Raw genomic sequence first — 15978 nt, 5'->3', positions numbered from 1 at the left:
TAATGTGTGCTGGTATATCCTAGAGAGACAGTTCAGTTCAGTTCAATTCAGTTGCTCAGTCGTGTCCGACTCTTTGCGACCCCATGAACCTCAGCACGCCAGGCCTCCCTGTCCATCACCAACTCCTGGAGTCCACCAAAACCCATGTCCATCGAGTTGGTGATGCCATCCAACCATCTCATCCTGTGTCATCCCCTCCTCCTCCTGCCCTCAATCTTTCCCAGCATCAGGGTCTTTTCAAATGAGTCAGCTCTTCACATCAGATGGCCAAAGTTTTGGAGTTTCAGCTTCAACATCAGTCCTTTCAGTGAACACCCAGGACTGATCTCCTTTGGGAAGGACTGGTTGGATCTCCTTGCAGTCCAAGAGAGACAGATGCTCTGTAAAAATGTAAAATGTAGTACTGAAATCGGGGCATAGTTATGTTTTAACATGATGTTTGTCTCAATTTATTCTAAGTGATGTCAGAAGTGACAAATTGAATTTTTAGACTTGTATCAAATAAGTCAGTCTTGGATTCTCTGTACAGCCCTTCTATTCCATAGGTGCCTAAGCGTAACACAGCTTTCATCCAGCTATCCCTTTAGAGAATATCCAGTCACTCAGTCAAATTAACTACAGTATTTAATGAGGAATCTAGACACATTGAGCCCACACAGCATGTCCAGAGCCAGAACAGTACTGGCTTTTCTTTTGATCTGTCTTGGAGAAATGCTTTCAAATTCAGGGCAGAGGACTCACTCTGATGCCTGGTTCAGCGGAGCTGTGCCTTCTTTATAGATTTGTTTCTGTACCAAGGGCTGTCTTGGCTATGTGGCAACTTCTGTCACCGCAGAAATATTTGGATAGACTTCAGTCACTGGAAGCAAGCCGGGGGGAAAAAAATATCTAGATTTCAGCAAGCTATCCAACCCTGCAAATGCTCTTGGCAGACTCTACTTTGCAGCATTTTTTCAGTTAGGAAAGAAGGGATGAATGCTAAAATGTCTTTTGGAGATGGAATTGCTAGAATGTGGACAATGACTGAATGTGTCATGGAGAGAAGGAGGACACTGTGATTTCCAGCTTAGGCAGGTGGTGGTGGTTTAGTTGCTAAGTCATGTCTGACTCTTGGCAACCCTGTGGAATGTAGACTTCCAGGCTCCTCTGTCCATGGGGATTCTCCTGGCAAGATTACTGGAGTGGGTTGCTATTTCCTTCTCCAGATCTTCCCCACCCAGGAATCGAACCTGGGTCTCCTGCATTGCAGATGGATTCTTAACCGACTGAGCTACCAGGGAAGCTAGCTTATACAGGTGGTAGATGCTGATACCATTAACTAAGGCAGGGAACACAGAGGGAGGAATAAGGTGCTAGGTTTGGAGGGCCAGTTGGATTGGTGTTTGAAATGAATTTTTGGCTTTCTAAACAGAAGTCAATATTTAAGATGTAGATTTGGGAGCCATGTGTCTATGTGTCTACTATGTATAGAAGGTTCTTAAATTTTGAGGGAATGATATCATCCAGGAGAAGGTACAGACTGAGAAAATAAGAGATCAGAGATCAAAGTCTTAGAGGACATGGTTACGTTTAAATAGTGGATAGAGGAAGGAGGAGCCAGCAGAAGTTTCTGTCAAATGACCAGAGAGTACCAGGAAGGAGGAACTCAGGAGGCCAGGCAGGGAAGGATGGCCATGAGTAACAGTGAGGAGGAGGAGGTCAGAAGGGCCACTGGACTTGACAGTGGAGGTCTAGAAGCCTGCACCTGAAACCTGTGGGCCGGTGCTTCAGAACTCAGCAATTTTCGGACTTTGGAAAGGTGAAACAGCACAGATACCATAGATTACAAGCATATTCGTAAGTCTGCAGTGAGAAGTATGAGCAGTCACACTACCTCGGATAAATAAAAACCGTAAATTGACTTAGATCAGTTCTAGTCAGGCGTTGCTGTCAAAGAGGCTAAGCAAAAAAATTTAAAAAAAAAAGCTTCTTGGTCTTTAGAACATTGTGATATTCAGAACTATGGATGAGGCCTCATGGATCCATGGGTGCAGGAGATCTGTGAAAGGGAAGACCATCTACAGTGGACGGAGAAGATGCAGTTAAGAAACCAGAAAGCAGAGGCAGAGTTCTTAGTTGAGAGGAATGAGAGCAAGAAAGGGATTGTTTGAAGGGGAAGCCATGTCAAGGAACTGGTTATTGATTTTAGGATGTTGGAAGACTTGAGTTGTTTTATGGGTGGAGAGGGAAGAATTCATAGATAAATGAAAAGATGGACTAATGGAGAAAAATAGAAGAAAATAGGAATGATAGAAAGCGAAATGTCCCAGAGGAGACCCGAGGGAAGGTGACCCAGGAGCACAAGTGAAGCCCTGAAAGTGGTCTCTGGGAGGCAGGACACCTGCTGCCCCTCAGACTGCGCCTCCGGGTACAAGGTTAGAGCAAAGAAAGTGGGAGTCTGGACATGAAGGAGGTGTGTGGTCTATGCATACCACTTATCTATGAGAATATCCTTGTAGGCTGTTGCAAGGGCAAACCTTACTGAAGATTCCTTAGTGCACCATCTCCATCAGAGAGCAACGCCTGCATTCTCCCATCTACTCTGGCAGAACACTCTTGCATGTTCACTCACCTTTGTCCGTATCAGACACATCCACTCACAGTTGTTTTCTGGTAGTTGAATTTTTCTTTGAAGAGATGCCCTTTATTCAAATAGGTAGTTAATACATATAACTGGTAAGTTAATTTGTTTGTTGTTGTAAATGATAATTTGGCTCAAACAAATGGGTCTAAAATATAATATTGGTAAATATTTTAATAAGGAAATCAAAACTGCCTTCTCGGTTAAACTGTCATGAAGTACACTTGTAAGTTTCCCCCAGCATGGAAGATTTAGGTTTTTAGAATCATGCTCTTATTCAATTTAATATAAAGCATAACACCACATAGGGAAAAAAACAACAACAACAACGTTGCATTTCTTGGAGCTGCCATTGACCAAATAAGAGAGTGATTCCCATCCCTTTCCTGTGAATATTTCTGGTTCTTTCCTTTCCACTGATTTCACCTGCTTTAGAACGCCTGGTAGGGCAGTTATTAAATCATCACTTCATGGTTAAAAAGCGCCAGGGGCAGCGGCAGGAATCCACATTATGCTTGTCTGAATTCCTCAGGAAACTAAAGCAGGCAGCAGGTAATGTGTTTACAATATGGTGGATTTATTGGTAGCACATTTCTTCCCAGCTTTTCCCTTCCTTAATCCCACCTCCTCTCTGTGCAGTCTAGCACTGGAGCCAATTAGGATGTTTATAAACCACAGGCTGCTTTGTATGGCCATGACCTTCTCAGAGCCACATCAGAGTGCCTTCTCCCTCACCCTACGGATAAACAGTTAGTTTGATTTACGGCTGGAAATTCTTCATGTTTTACTCCTTGAATCTTTAAAAAGACTAGCAGTGGTGAAATGTTCACCATTATGACAGGTTTTCTCTAACTTTGTCCACCACTTATCTTTCCTGAAGTGAACCTTTTTAAAACAAACAAAAATCCACATTTCAAGTTCTCCTGGTCGTTATCTTTTAGCTCATAGAAGTTCTAATAGAGTCACATTCTTTCCAATGGACCAAATTCCACAACTGTGATTTCACCGGTACTTACTCAATGGCCTAGACTAAGAACAGATGTGACATTCACATTAAATGTAATCTCCAAGAGCCATAAAAGAAAATGAATGTCCATTTTATATGATCTTTTTTTCTGCACAAATGGCAATGTTGTGCTTGTCCACTTTGTGATGCAAAAGGTTTTTCTTCATCTTTCTCAGAGGGAGAATTCTAGCCTGAATCCTACCTTTTTTCCCCTCCAGGACTATATAAGATGCAAGAAAGTTACACTGCATAGCTAAGGGTATTTATGAATTTAGTGTGGTAGGAAAACTTTTCAATGAGTGAGTAGGGTTGACACGGACTTCCTTGTGGGGAAACTGAGTCAAAGAAATACATTATATTGTTCCTGAAAGGAGATTTGCCATAGAAATCTGGTATTAACAATAGGCAAGTCAACCTGATATTTTCCCCAATGAGAGATAAGGCATCAATTCCCAGCCTACCATTTTATTTTTCCAAAGTAGAACTGGACACAGGTATTAAAAACATACTGTAGATCAGAACTGAATATGAGTAGGCTTGTAGTTTAGCATACATTTGTCTCCCTTGTTTTCATGCCAGGAGTCCCTAATGCTTATACTAGAAGCCACATCACTAAGAACGACAAAAATGGCAAAATTTATCTAACATTTACTACTTAACAAGCACTCTTATCACCTTTACATGTGGTGTCTTCTAACAAGTGGCTGATTCCTTTTGCTCTATTTTTCTCCCCATAACTATCATGCCTTTTAGAATAAAGTTTTGTTCTCTTTTTAGATCCTCAAGAGTTTTGCTTTTCTTGCCGTTTCCCCCAACTTTCAGCCCATTTCTTTAAAATAATGTTTCCTATTTCTGTTGGTGGAATTTTAGCAGGAATATCAAATGGCAGCTAGCCACTTCAGACAAAAGCTGACTTCTTATTTTGAAGATAACTTAGGGAGATAACCTTCTTATGTTTAATTAAATCAGTTTTTTCTTCCTTTTTTTCCCCTCCATAGAATCTTCAAAATGAACCGTGACCAACTTTGTTTTACTGCTGCTAGAACCTTCCCGAATACACTGACATCTTCCATTTTGGAAAGACAGTTCTTTTCTTGCCTTAGTGTTTTGGCCATTGTGAAATATCTTTACTTCATTCATGCTTCCCAGGGTTTTATGTCTGTGGGTTGAGTTTCACTCCAGGTATGGCATTTAGAATGCACAGTGATTTATAATCTTTTTCTTTCAGTTCCAAGAGATGTGCTCCTTCCCCATAAACCAGTCCCCGAAGTCTCTCAGAGCGAACCTGGTAAATGCACTGTTTTATTCTCCCAGTTAGGAAGTGTATTTTTCAAAAAACATACTTGAGGCAAATATATTTTTGTAATGAGGGTGATATGTAGAAGAAGCTCAGAAAATTTTAGATAGAAAATGTGTATTTCTTTAGAGAAATATTTACTCATACAATCTGCTTGACATATTTCCCCCATGAGGGAATAGGGTCTAATTAGTTTATTTTCCCTGAAAGTGTTTTTATTGAATAGGAAATCATGCTAAAGTTATAAGATATAATTATTAACTGAGTCAACCATTTTCACCTTTTTTCAGGATGTAAATATAACTACATCCAAATGTGGGTGTACTTTTAAATTAAAAATATGGGTGCCTACCCAAATTTTCCTCATAGTGACAGTGAATGAAAACTTTAAAGTTTTAGCCAAACTAAGTTCCCTGGGTGTCACCTGAATTTTCTTATATTTATTCTGATTCTCTAAGAGAATGTTTAAATGTTCAGATGGGTGCATTGTAGAGACACAGAAACTAGATTTACTCCAGGTAGTAATTCTCATAAATATATTTCTTTGGTTTGCTTTTGGCCTAGTTCTGCAACCTGTTACCTTTAGAATCCATCTGCCAGAAACAACTCTAGGTAATGGCTTTTCCATTTGACCCACTCTAATTATTTTCCTGGCTGCCATCTAGATTGCAGGCCTTTCTCAAACAATCACATTGAAACATCCTCCCTTCTCAATCCTCTTCATTGTTTCATTCTCATTATTTTTTACCCTTTTCAGAATAGAAAGGCAGTGGTTTCACTGTTTTAAAGGTTTGCTCTGAAGACCACCTTAAGACAACTCATTACCACCTTCATCCTCACCTACCTCATTTATCTGTGTTCAAAACGATCCCACCTTACTCATGCCCATATAATTAACATTTCTGCCGGCTTAATGGTTCTCAGCTGTGGCCTTAACAACACAGTAGCATGCTGTGGAAGGCTCTGGCCAGTAATTATTATATAGATCAAAATACTAAAATTTGCCACTGGTTTATTTTTAAAAATAAATTTGAACGGACTCCAGATGGTTGCTACAGTGATGATATCCTCTCCTCTGGGTGATCCCGTGTGCTCTCTTGGAGGGGAGAGACGCAGATGACAGACCTAGAACTGTGTCTAACCCATACCCATCCTAACCAGGCAGGGTCATGGAGTGTGTCAGGCACTGAATGTTGTTTATTATCTATCCTGGTGGGGGGAAAAAAAAAAACAGTTGAGAACCATTATTCTGATATTCCACAGGTTCCATGCACACTTAACTTTCTTTTCCATGACCCACTTAATGTTCTCCTCTTTGTATTTCAAGTAACAGAATCTCGTGTAATATTATTTTGGCTGGTTGCTGGCTTTTGAAGCTAAAGATTGACAGCCTTGGTACTTACTTGTCTTTTCAGCTCCTTTAGAGACACGAGGCAGCCCTTTGATTCCTATGATTTCACCAAGTACTAGCCAAGAGGAACTACAAACCACTCTCGGTAAATTTTGCTTTCATATTCAGTTCATTGAGGACTTTACATTTTAGGAATTGCCCTTAAAGAAGCCGTATGTACGTTGTGTTCATGGTATTCCAAACAATAGAGGGTCTCTTTTTATCACTGTAAAAGATATCCATTTCACTTGACTCTTTTACATTAATTGTGTATTTGTCCTTCTCATATTTATGCTGATTTCCAATACAAGATGAGAATGTTTTAAAACATCTTAACAAAATCTCAGTTACTTTTTGGGAAAAAGAATCTTCCCGATATATGTATAATTATGGCTGGTTTGCGTTGTTGTGTGGCAGAAACCAGTACAACCTTGTAAAGCAATTTCCCTCCAATTAAAGAATAAATTAAAAAAAATCTTCCCAGTGTATATCAATGCTATATTTTCTTGTTGCTTTTTCCATATTTGAAACTGTATTTGGGAAGAAAATTTTTATTTTTGAAATCTGAATATCTTATAGTGTTAAGTGCAATGCTAAGCAATGGGAATCCCAAAATACAACCGCTTTAAAGGTAAGTCCTTACCTTGGAGAGATCGCCATCTAATACAAAGACAGGATTTAGCAATAATTGTGCTTCCTCTGTGCTACCCAGTGTTCCACACATTTTTTTATTTTAAGACACATTACAAGTGTGTGATGTAGATTCTACTGTCCCATTTTACAGATTAGAAAATTGAGGCATAGAAAGAGCTAACATCAGAGCCAAACTGGAACCCACGTTCTCAGTTGTCAGAGCTCCTGGAATTCACTCTCGTATTATACATTACAATGAGATCATACAGAAATGAGCGGGACACTGAACAAGAAAACTACCTGGGGGTATCAGGGAAGGCTTCACAGAGGAAGTGACATGTATGCTAGGTCTTCAGTTGGAATGAGAGTTAAAGGTATGAAGGGCTCTTCAGGTTAAAGACAGATGGGGAAGAGGCACATACAGAGAATGGTAGCCAGACTCATCTGATGAACATGTGGGTGGCCTGAAGAAACACAGGTGGATGGATGAGTCAGGAAGACTGGTTGGGATGAGCTGGCCATGCTTTCGAGGAGTTCAGCATCAATGTCTTCACTGTGTGGGAAACCCTAGTTTGCCCGCGACTTGGCTGAATGTGAACAGGAAAGCAAGAATTCCCAGCTTGTGTTTGCTGGTTCCTCTGCCTGTCACCACATCCCACATGGCTATGTTTAAATCAGTGGCTTTTCTTTCCTCCCTTCATCCCTTTTCAGGTAAACCCATTCTTTGTGTGTGAAATAAAGTTACTGATCCCATTTTAAAAGGAATCCTTTTTGAAGGAAAATACTCAAAACTGAATGAGCGAATATATCCTAATTACCAAATATTTATCTATTATAGCATCGGCCCTCAAAGTCAGCATTACCCATGAGAGGAAGTCAAAAGTACTTATCAAGAACCACTGCTGAATATGTTAATTATCTAAATTCCACTTCTGGGTTTTTTGCTTTTTTTTTTTTTTTAATCTATATCTTAGTTTATTGGGCCAACTACCACAATTATGTATGAGCAGAATCTAGATTATAAAACAGGCAGAAAATAAGATGACAGCATATTATTTTCACCAAATATTTCCTTGGATCCAGTATGTGGCAGAGTGAACAGTATAATTTGCTCTGTCAGTATGATGTTGTAATTATTGCAAGATAACATAGGGGTGTTTATTTTGTTAGGAGTAATGTGTATGTCAATAAACTTTGCTTTTCATGTAAGATAAATAGAATATTTATTCTTATGTGGTATAAATGCACATTATTTTCTATGATCTATTTTTTCCAGCTCACCTAAATAACTTGTGACGCTCGTAAAATAGAAGGAAACATGAATGCAATGATACATAAGACAGGAGGCATATCCAAGACTATAGCCAAGTCCAATATCATTAAACTGATCCTGAACTAAAAGCTTTTGGAGATCCTTATAATAATCATTAATATAATAGTGCAAGGAGACAGTAAATATAAGAAATCAGAGTTATTGAAATGTACCAGTAACTTTAAAATAAGATGATCACTGGGCATAGTTATAAATTCAATTTACCCTTTTATCATTGCATGGGGAAGAAAAGAGTGTGGGGTTTTTTTTTTTTTTTTTTTTTTACTTGTTCATTAATGATATTTATTTAAAGTCATTCATCTTACTGTGTTTTCCCCGGCAGAAACAGACCAGTCTACCCAAGAACTCTTCACAATGAAAGTTCCACGAACAACTGAATTGGCAAAGACAACTCAGGGTAAAGCTATTTCCCTACCTCTGGATAGTAGCTTTTCCTTCTTTGTTTAAGCAGGAAGAAAATTTTCCTTTAAGAAACATAATTTTCATCACAGTGAGTTAGATTAAATTTTTTTTACTTCATAGGTACAGGACATCAGCTAAGTATTTGATAAACTGGTAATATTTATATGATTACCAGTTGAATGTAGGAAAGACAGTCTCTTTAGTTAGAGCTTTGCTTTGAATGCTAATGTTCTTTGCAGTTGATGATAATGACTAAGAATGTAAGCTCCTATTTTTTTTTTCCTTGCCTTACCTTCTTTCCCCTCATTTTCCAGATCTGATAAATTACAATCTGTGTTACCTTCCTCCTTCTCCTCCTACTTTTCTCTACCTCTTTTCCTGTTTGTCCTATCTCCAGAACCTGATGAGCTCATTGATACTGCAGCCTGAGAAAGGAAACTAGTAACAAGAAAATCATTTTTAATGATGAATTAATATTAAAACATCCAGGAAGGTTTGCTCTGGGGTTTCCTTATATTATTTCTTCTTTCTGCTTGTTGGGAAGTCAACTCGCCTACACAAAGCTTTTTCTCACATCTTCATGGTCTCAGACATCTTTCCCTTTTATATACTTCTTTCTTACTTGGATTGTAACCAGTTGCAGATTTCAAATATTTTTGTGTTTTTTTCTTTTCCTTTTTTTTTTCTTAATAACCCTCTTTTGCCCATTTCTACCTCTAGCATGTGGAAGGAAGCCCCCCAAAATGAGAGCAAATAAATTTTAAAGAGTTGCAAGACAAATTTATTTTTCTCAATTGTCAGTTATACTGGAGGGAGGGATTGGTAGAAAAAGACATAGCAATAAGAGGAAATGATAATAAAAGATATCTACCTTTAAGGGATATATTTTATAACAAGTAGAGCAGTACTTATTCTAAATGAACATGACTGAGAATACTCGTTATGGTATAGGGCAGTTCTTGTAAAATTTCTAAGTCTTTTGAATTTGTTTCATTTTTATAATGGCTTAAATGTTAATTTTATTATTTATTTTATTGCCTTTCTGTTTGTTAACTTTTATTTATTTAAAAAATATACACAGAAGTAAGGAGCCTAGTGTAATAGCAGTTTTCCCACACCCTCATTATCAGTTTCAGACATTAACAGCAGATGTTCAATCCTATTGCAACCATATCCCATACTGATCTTTATATTTATTTTTTAGTGGTTTTGCAAACTTCTTTAATGTCTGGCTTAATAGAAGATAGCTGGATTCTCATAATCAAACACATTGATGTTTTTACAGGAAAATATGTATTGACAATAAGCAGGATAAATATTCTTCAGGTTGTATTGCCAAATGAGAAAAAGATTTCAGCTTTTAGAGCCTTGTAAATTTCAGAATTGAGAATAAAAGATAATAGGCATGTTCTTTTCTTGTTTTTGCTTCCTCTTACGTTAATGGGAATATCAATATTTTTATCAAATTGCTTCTAGAACTTGGCTTTATAGATGAATTTCACAGTTGATTGGATGTATATTCAAGATCTGATATCATTCAATGAATTATCTTAACATATTTATATTACATACTGCATTTTAATCATTTTCTTGTGTTCTGAGGATTCTTAGCCTAACCTATGCAACTCTGGGATCCACACTTTTCTAGACTTGTGCCAAGGCCCTTTAAAGGGGGCTCACCAGGAATGCATTTCCAACATGGCCCAGGCCAGTACCCCTGCTTGGGGGTAGAGGGTGAGCTTTAGCAACAGCACCCTCCTGTGTGTCCTCGATCACCCTTTGACCCAACCCTGACCCAACCCTCATAAACGCGTGCCTAAGCATTGTGAACGAGGAGGTTGGTCCATCGTATTGTTTTTGGCGTGTTGTGTTTCTAACAGTAGGCGTGAGATGCACAAGACGGCCCACAGCAACTTGAGAGATGCTGTGAGAATGAAATCGTTCCTCTTGATCTCCATTTGTGCGCCCGTACCTTGTGATTTTTGGTCTCCAGGCCCTCAGCAGTGAGGCCCCAGTGCTCCAAAGAAACTTAAAGCCTAAAACCTACAGCACAAATGTGCTAGGAGGCTCTCCAGCACCATCCCTCTCTGCCATTCTTGCTTCTTTGTCTGCTGAGACAATTTCCTGCAGCTCTATTTGAAACCCTGACATATTCAAGCTTCTCTCCTCTGCTCCTCTTATCTCAAGCCATGGTAGAAATCCATTGGCCAGGGGCATCCTGTGGACATTTTTTTTTTTAACCCTTACTTTATTTGGCTGCGCTGGGTCTTAGTTGCGGCATGTGGGATCTAGTTCCTGGACCAGGGATAGAACCTGGGCCCCCTGCTCTGGGATCATGAAATCCTAGCCACTGGACCACCAGGGAAGTCCCTCCAGGGGCATTTTGATTATCTATTTCAGCCCTCTGATCTTTATGCCACCCAGAGAAATTTGTACCCTTCTTTCCCTCCCCCAATACTGGGCAAAACAAAGGTCCTTAAAAATATTTCTCCTATAATCCCTGTTTCTCTATTTTTTATGTTTTCTTTGTCAACTATTTTTAGTATTCTTTTTAAACAATTTTATAAAACTCTTTAGATATGAAGCTATCTTTTAAAAGTATTTTTATTATCAGTCACCAAAAGCTGTGTAGAGATGATATTTACAATATTACATCCTCACAATGTGTCTTCATCTTTTTTTTTTTTTTAATTTAAAATTGAAACCCTCAAGCAGTTTTCTCAAGGCCCTGTATTATCTGGTGATGAGATATGTAATTCACAGCCTAAACTTGTTATATTTCAACTCCTTTATGAAAAGTTCTTTCAAAATATAAGTAAAGACTACAGAAAAAGAAAAAAACAAATTCTGATCCTGTGGCTTAGAAATAATGAATGTAGTACTGATTATTTCTGTGTTCTGCTCAAAGTTTCTTTCTAAAGTTTTAAAATTTATATATATTCTAGAAAGATACTAATAGGGCCATGATTCTTTATATTTCTTAAAGCAAAGACACTCTAACATTGAAGAAATTAACAAGAGAGCTGAAGTATGTTCAACAGACAGGGAACCCTACCACTCTCAAAGAAAATTGAAGAAAAACATTTGCAAGTCGTCACCACATATTTTAGGGTGTGTGAGAACTGATTTTTTTTTAAATAACATCAGTTCCTCTGTTCACTCTAGCTATTACATGTTGAAAGTCCTATGTTAAACCTACAGAGAATTTCAGTACGTGTCTGCTGTTTTTGGCCTGAAGTTTGGCAAAATTCTGCTCATCAGTCTTCATACTGGAAGTTTATAAATGAGCTACATTATAATCTGTTTTGCAGGTGTATTTTTTTTAATGTGGTAGGCAAGGCATTTGCTGATTTATGGTTACATAAATACCCACTCAAGATGTGAACAAAATCACTGAAACAGTGTAATCTACTTACAAAGTTTGCACAAAAATTTTTTCCAGTCTTAGCTAAAGCATTACCAAGAAAGTTGGTGGCAGGAGGCAATGTGGTATGTTGAGGCAAGCAGAGGAGGGAAGATGAGGATAGACACATTCCAGGATGGATGCACACTTTAAAAGCTTATAGAGGAACTTCCCTGGTGGTTCAGTGGTTAAGATTCCACCCTTCCACTGCAGGGAACTAGTGTTCAATCTCTGGTTGAGGAACTAAAATCCTGCATGCTATGTGGCCAAAAATATAAAGAAAGAAGAAAGAAAAGCACACATTTACAGAGTACTGGTTTGTGTCAGAAATGGAAATAAACAACATAACCTTTGTTTAAAAAAAAAAAAGGAAAGGAAAGGAAAACAGATAGGGAGCAAAAATATTTCAGCTGAGTTTCTCATGAATTTGCCTGCTTAAAATGGTTACTCATTTTTCAAATGTGTTTGACAAGTCATCATTAATGGTTCACACTGTGTCAGGCCCTGGATAACAGGAGCAGAAAGTAACAAGGTGGCATGTTGGTCCCTGGGAATTATGAATACTTGATCTTTTCTCACCCTCCCTTGATGAGCAGGACCCCAGAGGTAATTTTCATTTATCCCTAAAGCTTTACTGGAAAAGGAAGTAGCAACCCACTCTAGTATTCTTGCCTGGAGAATTCCATAGACAGAGGAGCCTGGCAGGCTATAGTCTCAGTTCAGTTACTCAGGCATGTTCGACTCTTTGTGACCCCATGGACTGAAGCACAGCAGGCTTCCCTGTCCATCACCAGCTCCTAAAGCTTACTCAAACTCATGTCCATTGAGTCAGTGATGGCATCCAACCATCTCACCCTCTGTCATCCCCTTCTCCTCCCACCTTCAAACTTTCCCAGCATCAGGGCCTTTGCCAGTGAGTCAGCTCTTCACATCAGGTGGCCAAAGTATTGGAGTTTCAGCTTCAGCATCAATCCTTCCAGTGAATATTCAGGACTGATTTCCTTTAGGATAGACTGGTTGGATCTCCTTGCTGTCCAAGGGACTCTCAAGAGTCGTCTCCAACACCACACTTCAAAAGGATCAATTCTTCAACACTCAGCTTTCTTTATAGTCCAACTCTTACATCCACACATGACTACTGGAAAAACTATAGTTTTGACTAGATGGATCTATGCTGGCAAAGTAATGTCTCTGCTTTTTAATATGCTATTTAGGTTGGTCATAGTTTTTTTTTCAAGGAGCAAGCATCTTTTAATTTCATGGCTGAAGTCACCATCTGCAGTGATTTTGGAGCCCAAAAAAATAAAGTCTGACACTGTTTCCTTTGATGTCCCATCTATTTGCCATGAAGTGGTGGGACCGGATGCCATGATCTCAGTTTTCTGAATGTTGAGTTTTAAGCCAACTTTTTCACTCTCCTCTATCATTTCAAGAGGCTCTTTAGTTCTTCGTTTTCTGCCATAAGGGTGGGGTCATTTACATATCTGAGGTTATTGATATTTCTCCTGGCAATCTTGATTCCAGCTTGTGCTTCATCCAGCCTGACATTTCTCATGATGTACTCTGCATATAAGTTAAATAAGCAGGGTGAAAATATACAGCCTTGACGTACTCCTTTCCTGATTTGGAACCAGTCTGTTGTTCCATATCCAATACTAACTGTTGCTTCTTGACCTGCATACAAATTTCTCAGTAGGCAGGTAAGGTGGTCTGATATTCCCATCTCTTGAAGAATTTTCCACAGTTTATTGTGATCCACACAGTCAAAGGCTTTGGTGTAGCATATAAAGTAGAAGTAGATGTTTTTCTGGAATTCTCTTGCTTTTTTGATACTCTAATGGATGTTGGCAATTTGATCTCTGGTTCCTCTGCCTTTTCTAAATCCAGCTTGTACATCTGGAAGTTCACTGTTTACATATTGTTTAAGCCTGACTTGGAGGATTTTGAGTATTACTTTGCTAGTGTGTGAGATGAGTGCAATTGTGTGATAGTTCGAGCATTCTTTGGCATTGTGTTTCTTTGGGATTGGAATAAAAACTGACCTTTTCCAGTCCGGTGGCCACTGCTGAGTTTTCCAAATTTGCTGACATTGAGTGCAGCACTTTCACACCATCATCTTTTAGGATTTGAAATAGTTCTACTGGAATTCCATCACCTCCACTAGCTTTGTTCGTAGTGTTGCTTTCTAAGGCCCACTTGACTTTGCATTCCAGGATGTCTGGCTCTAGGTGAGTGAGCACACATTCATGGTTATCTGGGTCATGATGATCCTTTTTGTATAGTTCTTCTGTGTATTCTTGCCACCTCTTCTTAATATCTTCTGCTTCTGTTAGGTCCATAACACTTCTGTCCTTTATTGTGCCCATCTCTGCATGAAATATTCCCTTGGTATGTCTAATTTTCTTGAAGAGATCTCTAGTCTTTCCCATTCTACTGTTTTCCTCTATTTCTTTGCACTGATCACTAAGGAAGGCTTTGTTATCTCTCCTTGCTATTCTTTGGAACTCTGCATTCAAATTCAAAAAATCTTTCCTTTTCTCCTTTGCCTTTAGCTTCTCTTCTTTTCTCAGCTATGTATAAGGCCCCCTCAGACAACCATTTTGCCTTTCTGCATTTCTTTTTCTTGGGGATGGTTTTAATCACTGCCTCCTATACAATGTCACAAACCTCCATCCACAGTTCTTCAGACACTCTATCAGATCTAATCTCTAAAATCTATTTCTCACTTCCACTGTATAATTTTAAGAGGTTTGATTTAGGTCATACCTGAATGGTCTAGTGCTTTTCCCTACTTTCTTCAATTTAAGTCTGAATTTCACAGTAAGGAGTTCATGATCTGAGCCACAGTCAGCTCCCGGTCTTGTTTTTGCTGATTGTATAGAGGTTCTCCATCTTTGGCTGCAAAGAATATAATCAGTCTGATTTCAATATTGACCATCTCCTGATGTCCATGTGCAAGTCTTCTCCTGTGTTGTTGAAAGAGGGTGTTTGCTATGACCAGTGCGTTCTCTTGGCAAAATTCTATTAGCCTTTGCCCTGCTTCGTTTTGTACTCCAATGCCAAATTTGCCTGTTACTCTAGCTATTTCTTGACTGCCTACTTTTGCATTCCAATTCCCTATAATGAAAAGGGCATCTTTTTTTGGTGTTAGTTTTAGAAGGTCTTGTAGGTCTTCATAGAACCATTCAACTTCAGCTTCTTCAGCATTCCTGGTTGGGGCATAGACTTGGATTACTGTGATACTGAATGGTTTGCCTTGGAAACGAACAGAGATCATTCTGTCGTTTTTGAGATTGCATCCAAGTACTGCATTTCGGACTCTCTTGATGACTAGGATGGCTACTCCATTGCTTCTAAGGAATTCTTGCCCACAGTAGTAGACATAATGATAATCTGAGTTAAATTCACCCATCCCAGTCCATTTTAGTTTGCTGATTCCTAAAATGTCAATGTTCACTCTTGTCATCTCCTGTTTGACCACTTCCAATTTGCCTTGATTCCTGGACCTAAGATGAATTTAGGTCCTATGCAATATTGTTCTTTATAGCATTGGACTTTACTTGCATCACCAATCACATCCACAGCTGGGTGTTGTTTTTGCTTTGGCTTTGTCTCTTCATTCTATTTGGAGTTATTCCTCCACTGTTTTCAGTAGCATATTGGGTACCTACCGACCTGCGGAGTTCAACTTTCAGTGTCCTGTCTTTTTGCCTTTTCATAAAGCCTATAAACTCCAGTACTTTGGCGACCTCATGCGAAGAGCTGACTCACTGGAAAAGACCCTGATGCTGGGAGGGATTGGGGGCAGGAGGAGAAGGAGATGACAGAGGATGAGATGGTTGGATGGCATCACCGACTCGATGGACATGGGTTTGAGTAGACTTTGGGAGTTGG

The 15978-nt window shown here is 38.9% G+C and overlaps 1 protein-coding gene across 46 annotated transcripts in view; it reads left to right on the top strand.

Moving 5' to 3' along the window:
- Positions 1-15978, top strand: part of LOC122687350 (ABI family member 3 binding protein) — a 277123-nt gene that overhangs the window by 198692 nt on the left and 62453 nt on the right. For 37 of the 46 annotated variants that reach the window (XM_043892758.1, XM_043892751.1, XM_043892748.1 and 34 more), the window contains 4 exons: positions 4855-4914; positions 5488-5535; positions 6339-6419; positions 8599-8676. In XM_043892758.1, coding sequence (XP_043748693.1) covers positions 4855-4914; positions 5488-5535; positions 6339-6419; positions 8599-8676 — 267 coding nt within the window. The remainder of the gene's footprint in view (positions 1-4854; positions 4915-5487; positions 5536-6338; positions 6420-8598; positions 8677-15978) is intronic. The other 9 variants (XM_043892771.1, XM_043892776.1, XM_043892773.1 and 6 more) reach the window with 3 other exon arrangements.

This window comes from Cervus elaphus, chromosome 31 (genome assembly GCF_910594005.1).
Source record: "Cervus elaphus chromosome 31, mCerEla1.1, whole genome shotgun sequence".
Taxonomy (NCBI): domain Eukaryota; kingdom Metazoa; phylum Chordata; class Mammalia; order Artiodactyla; family Cervidae; genus Cervus; species Cervus elaphus.
This window is presented reverse-complemented; position numbering and strand designations above follow the sequence as displayed.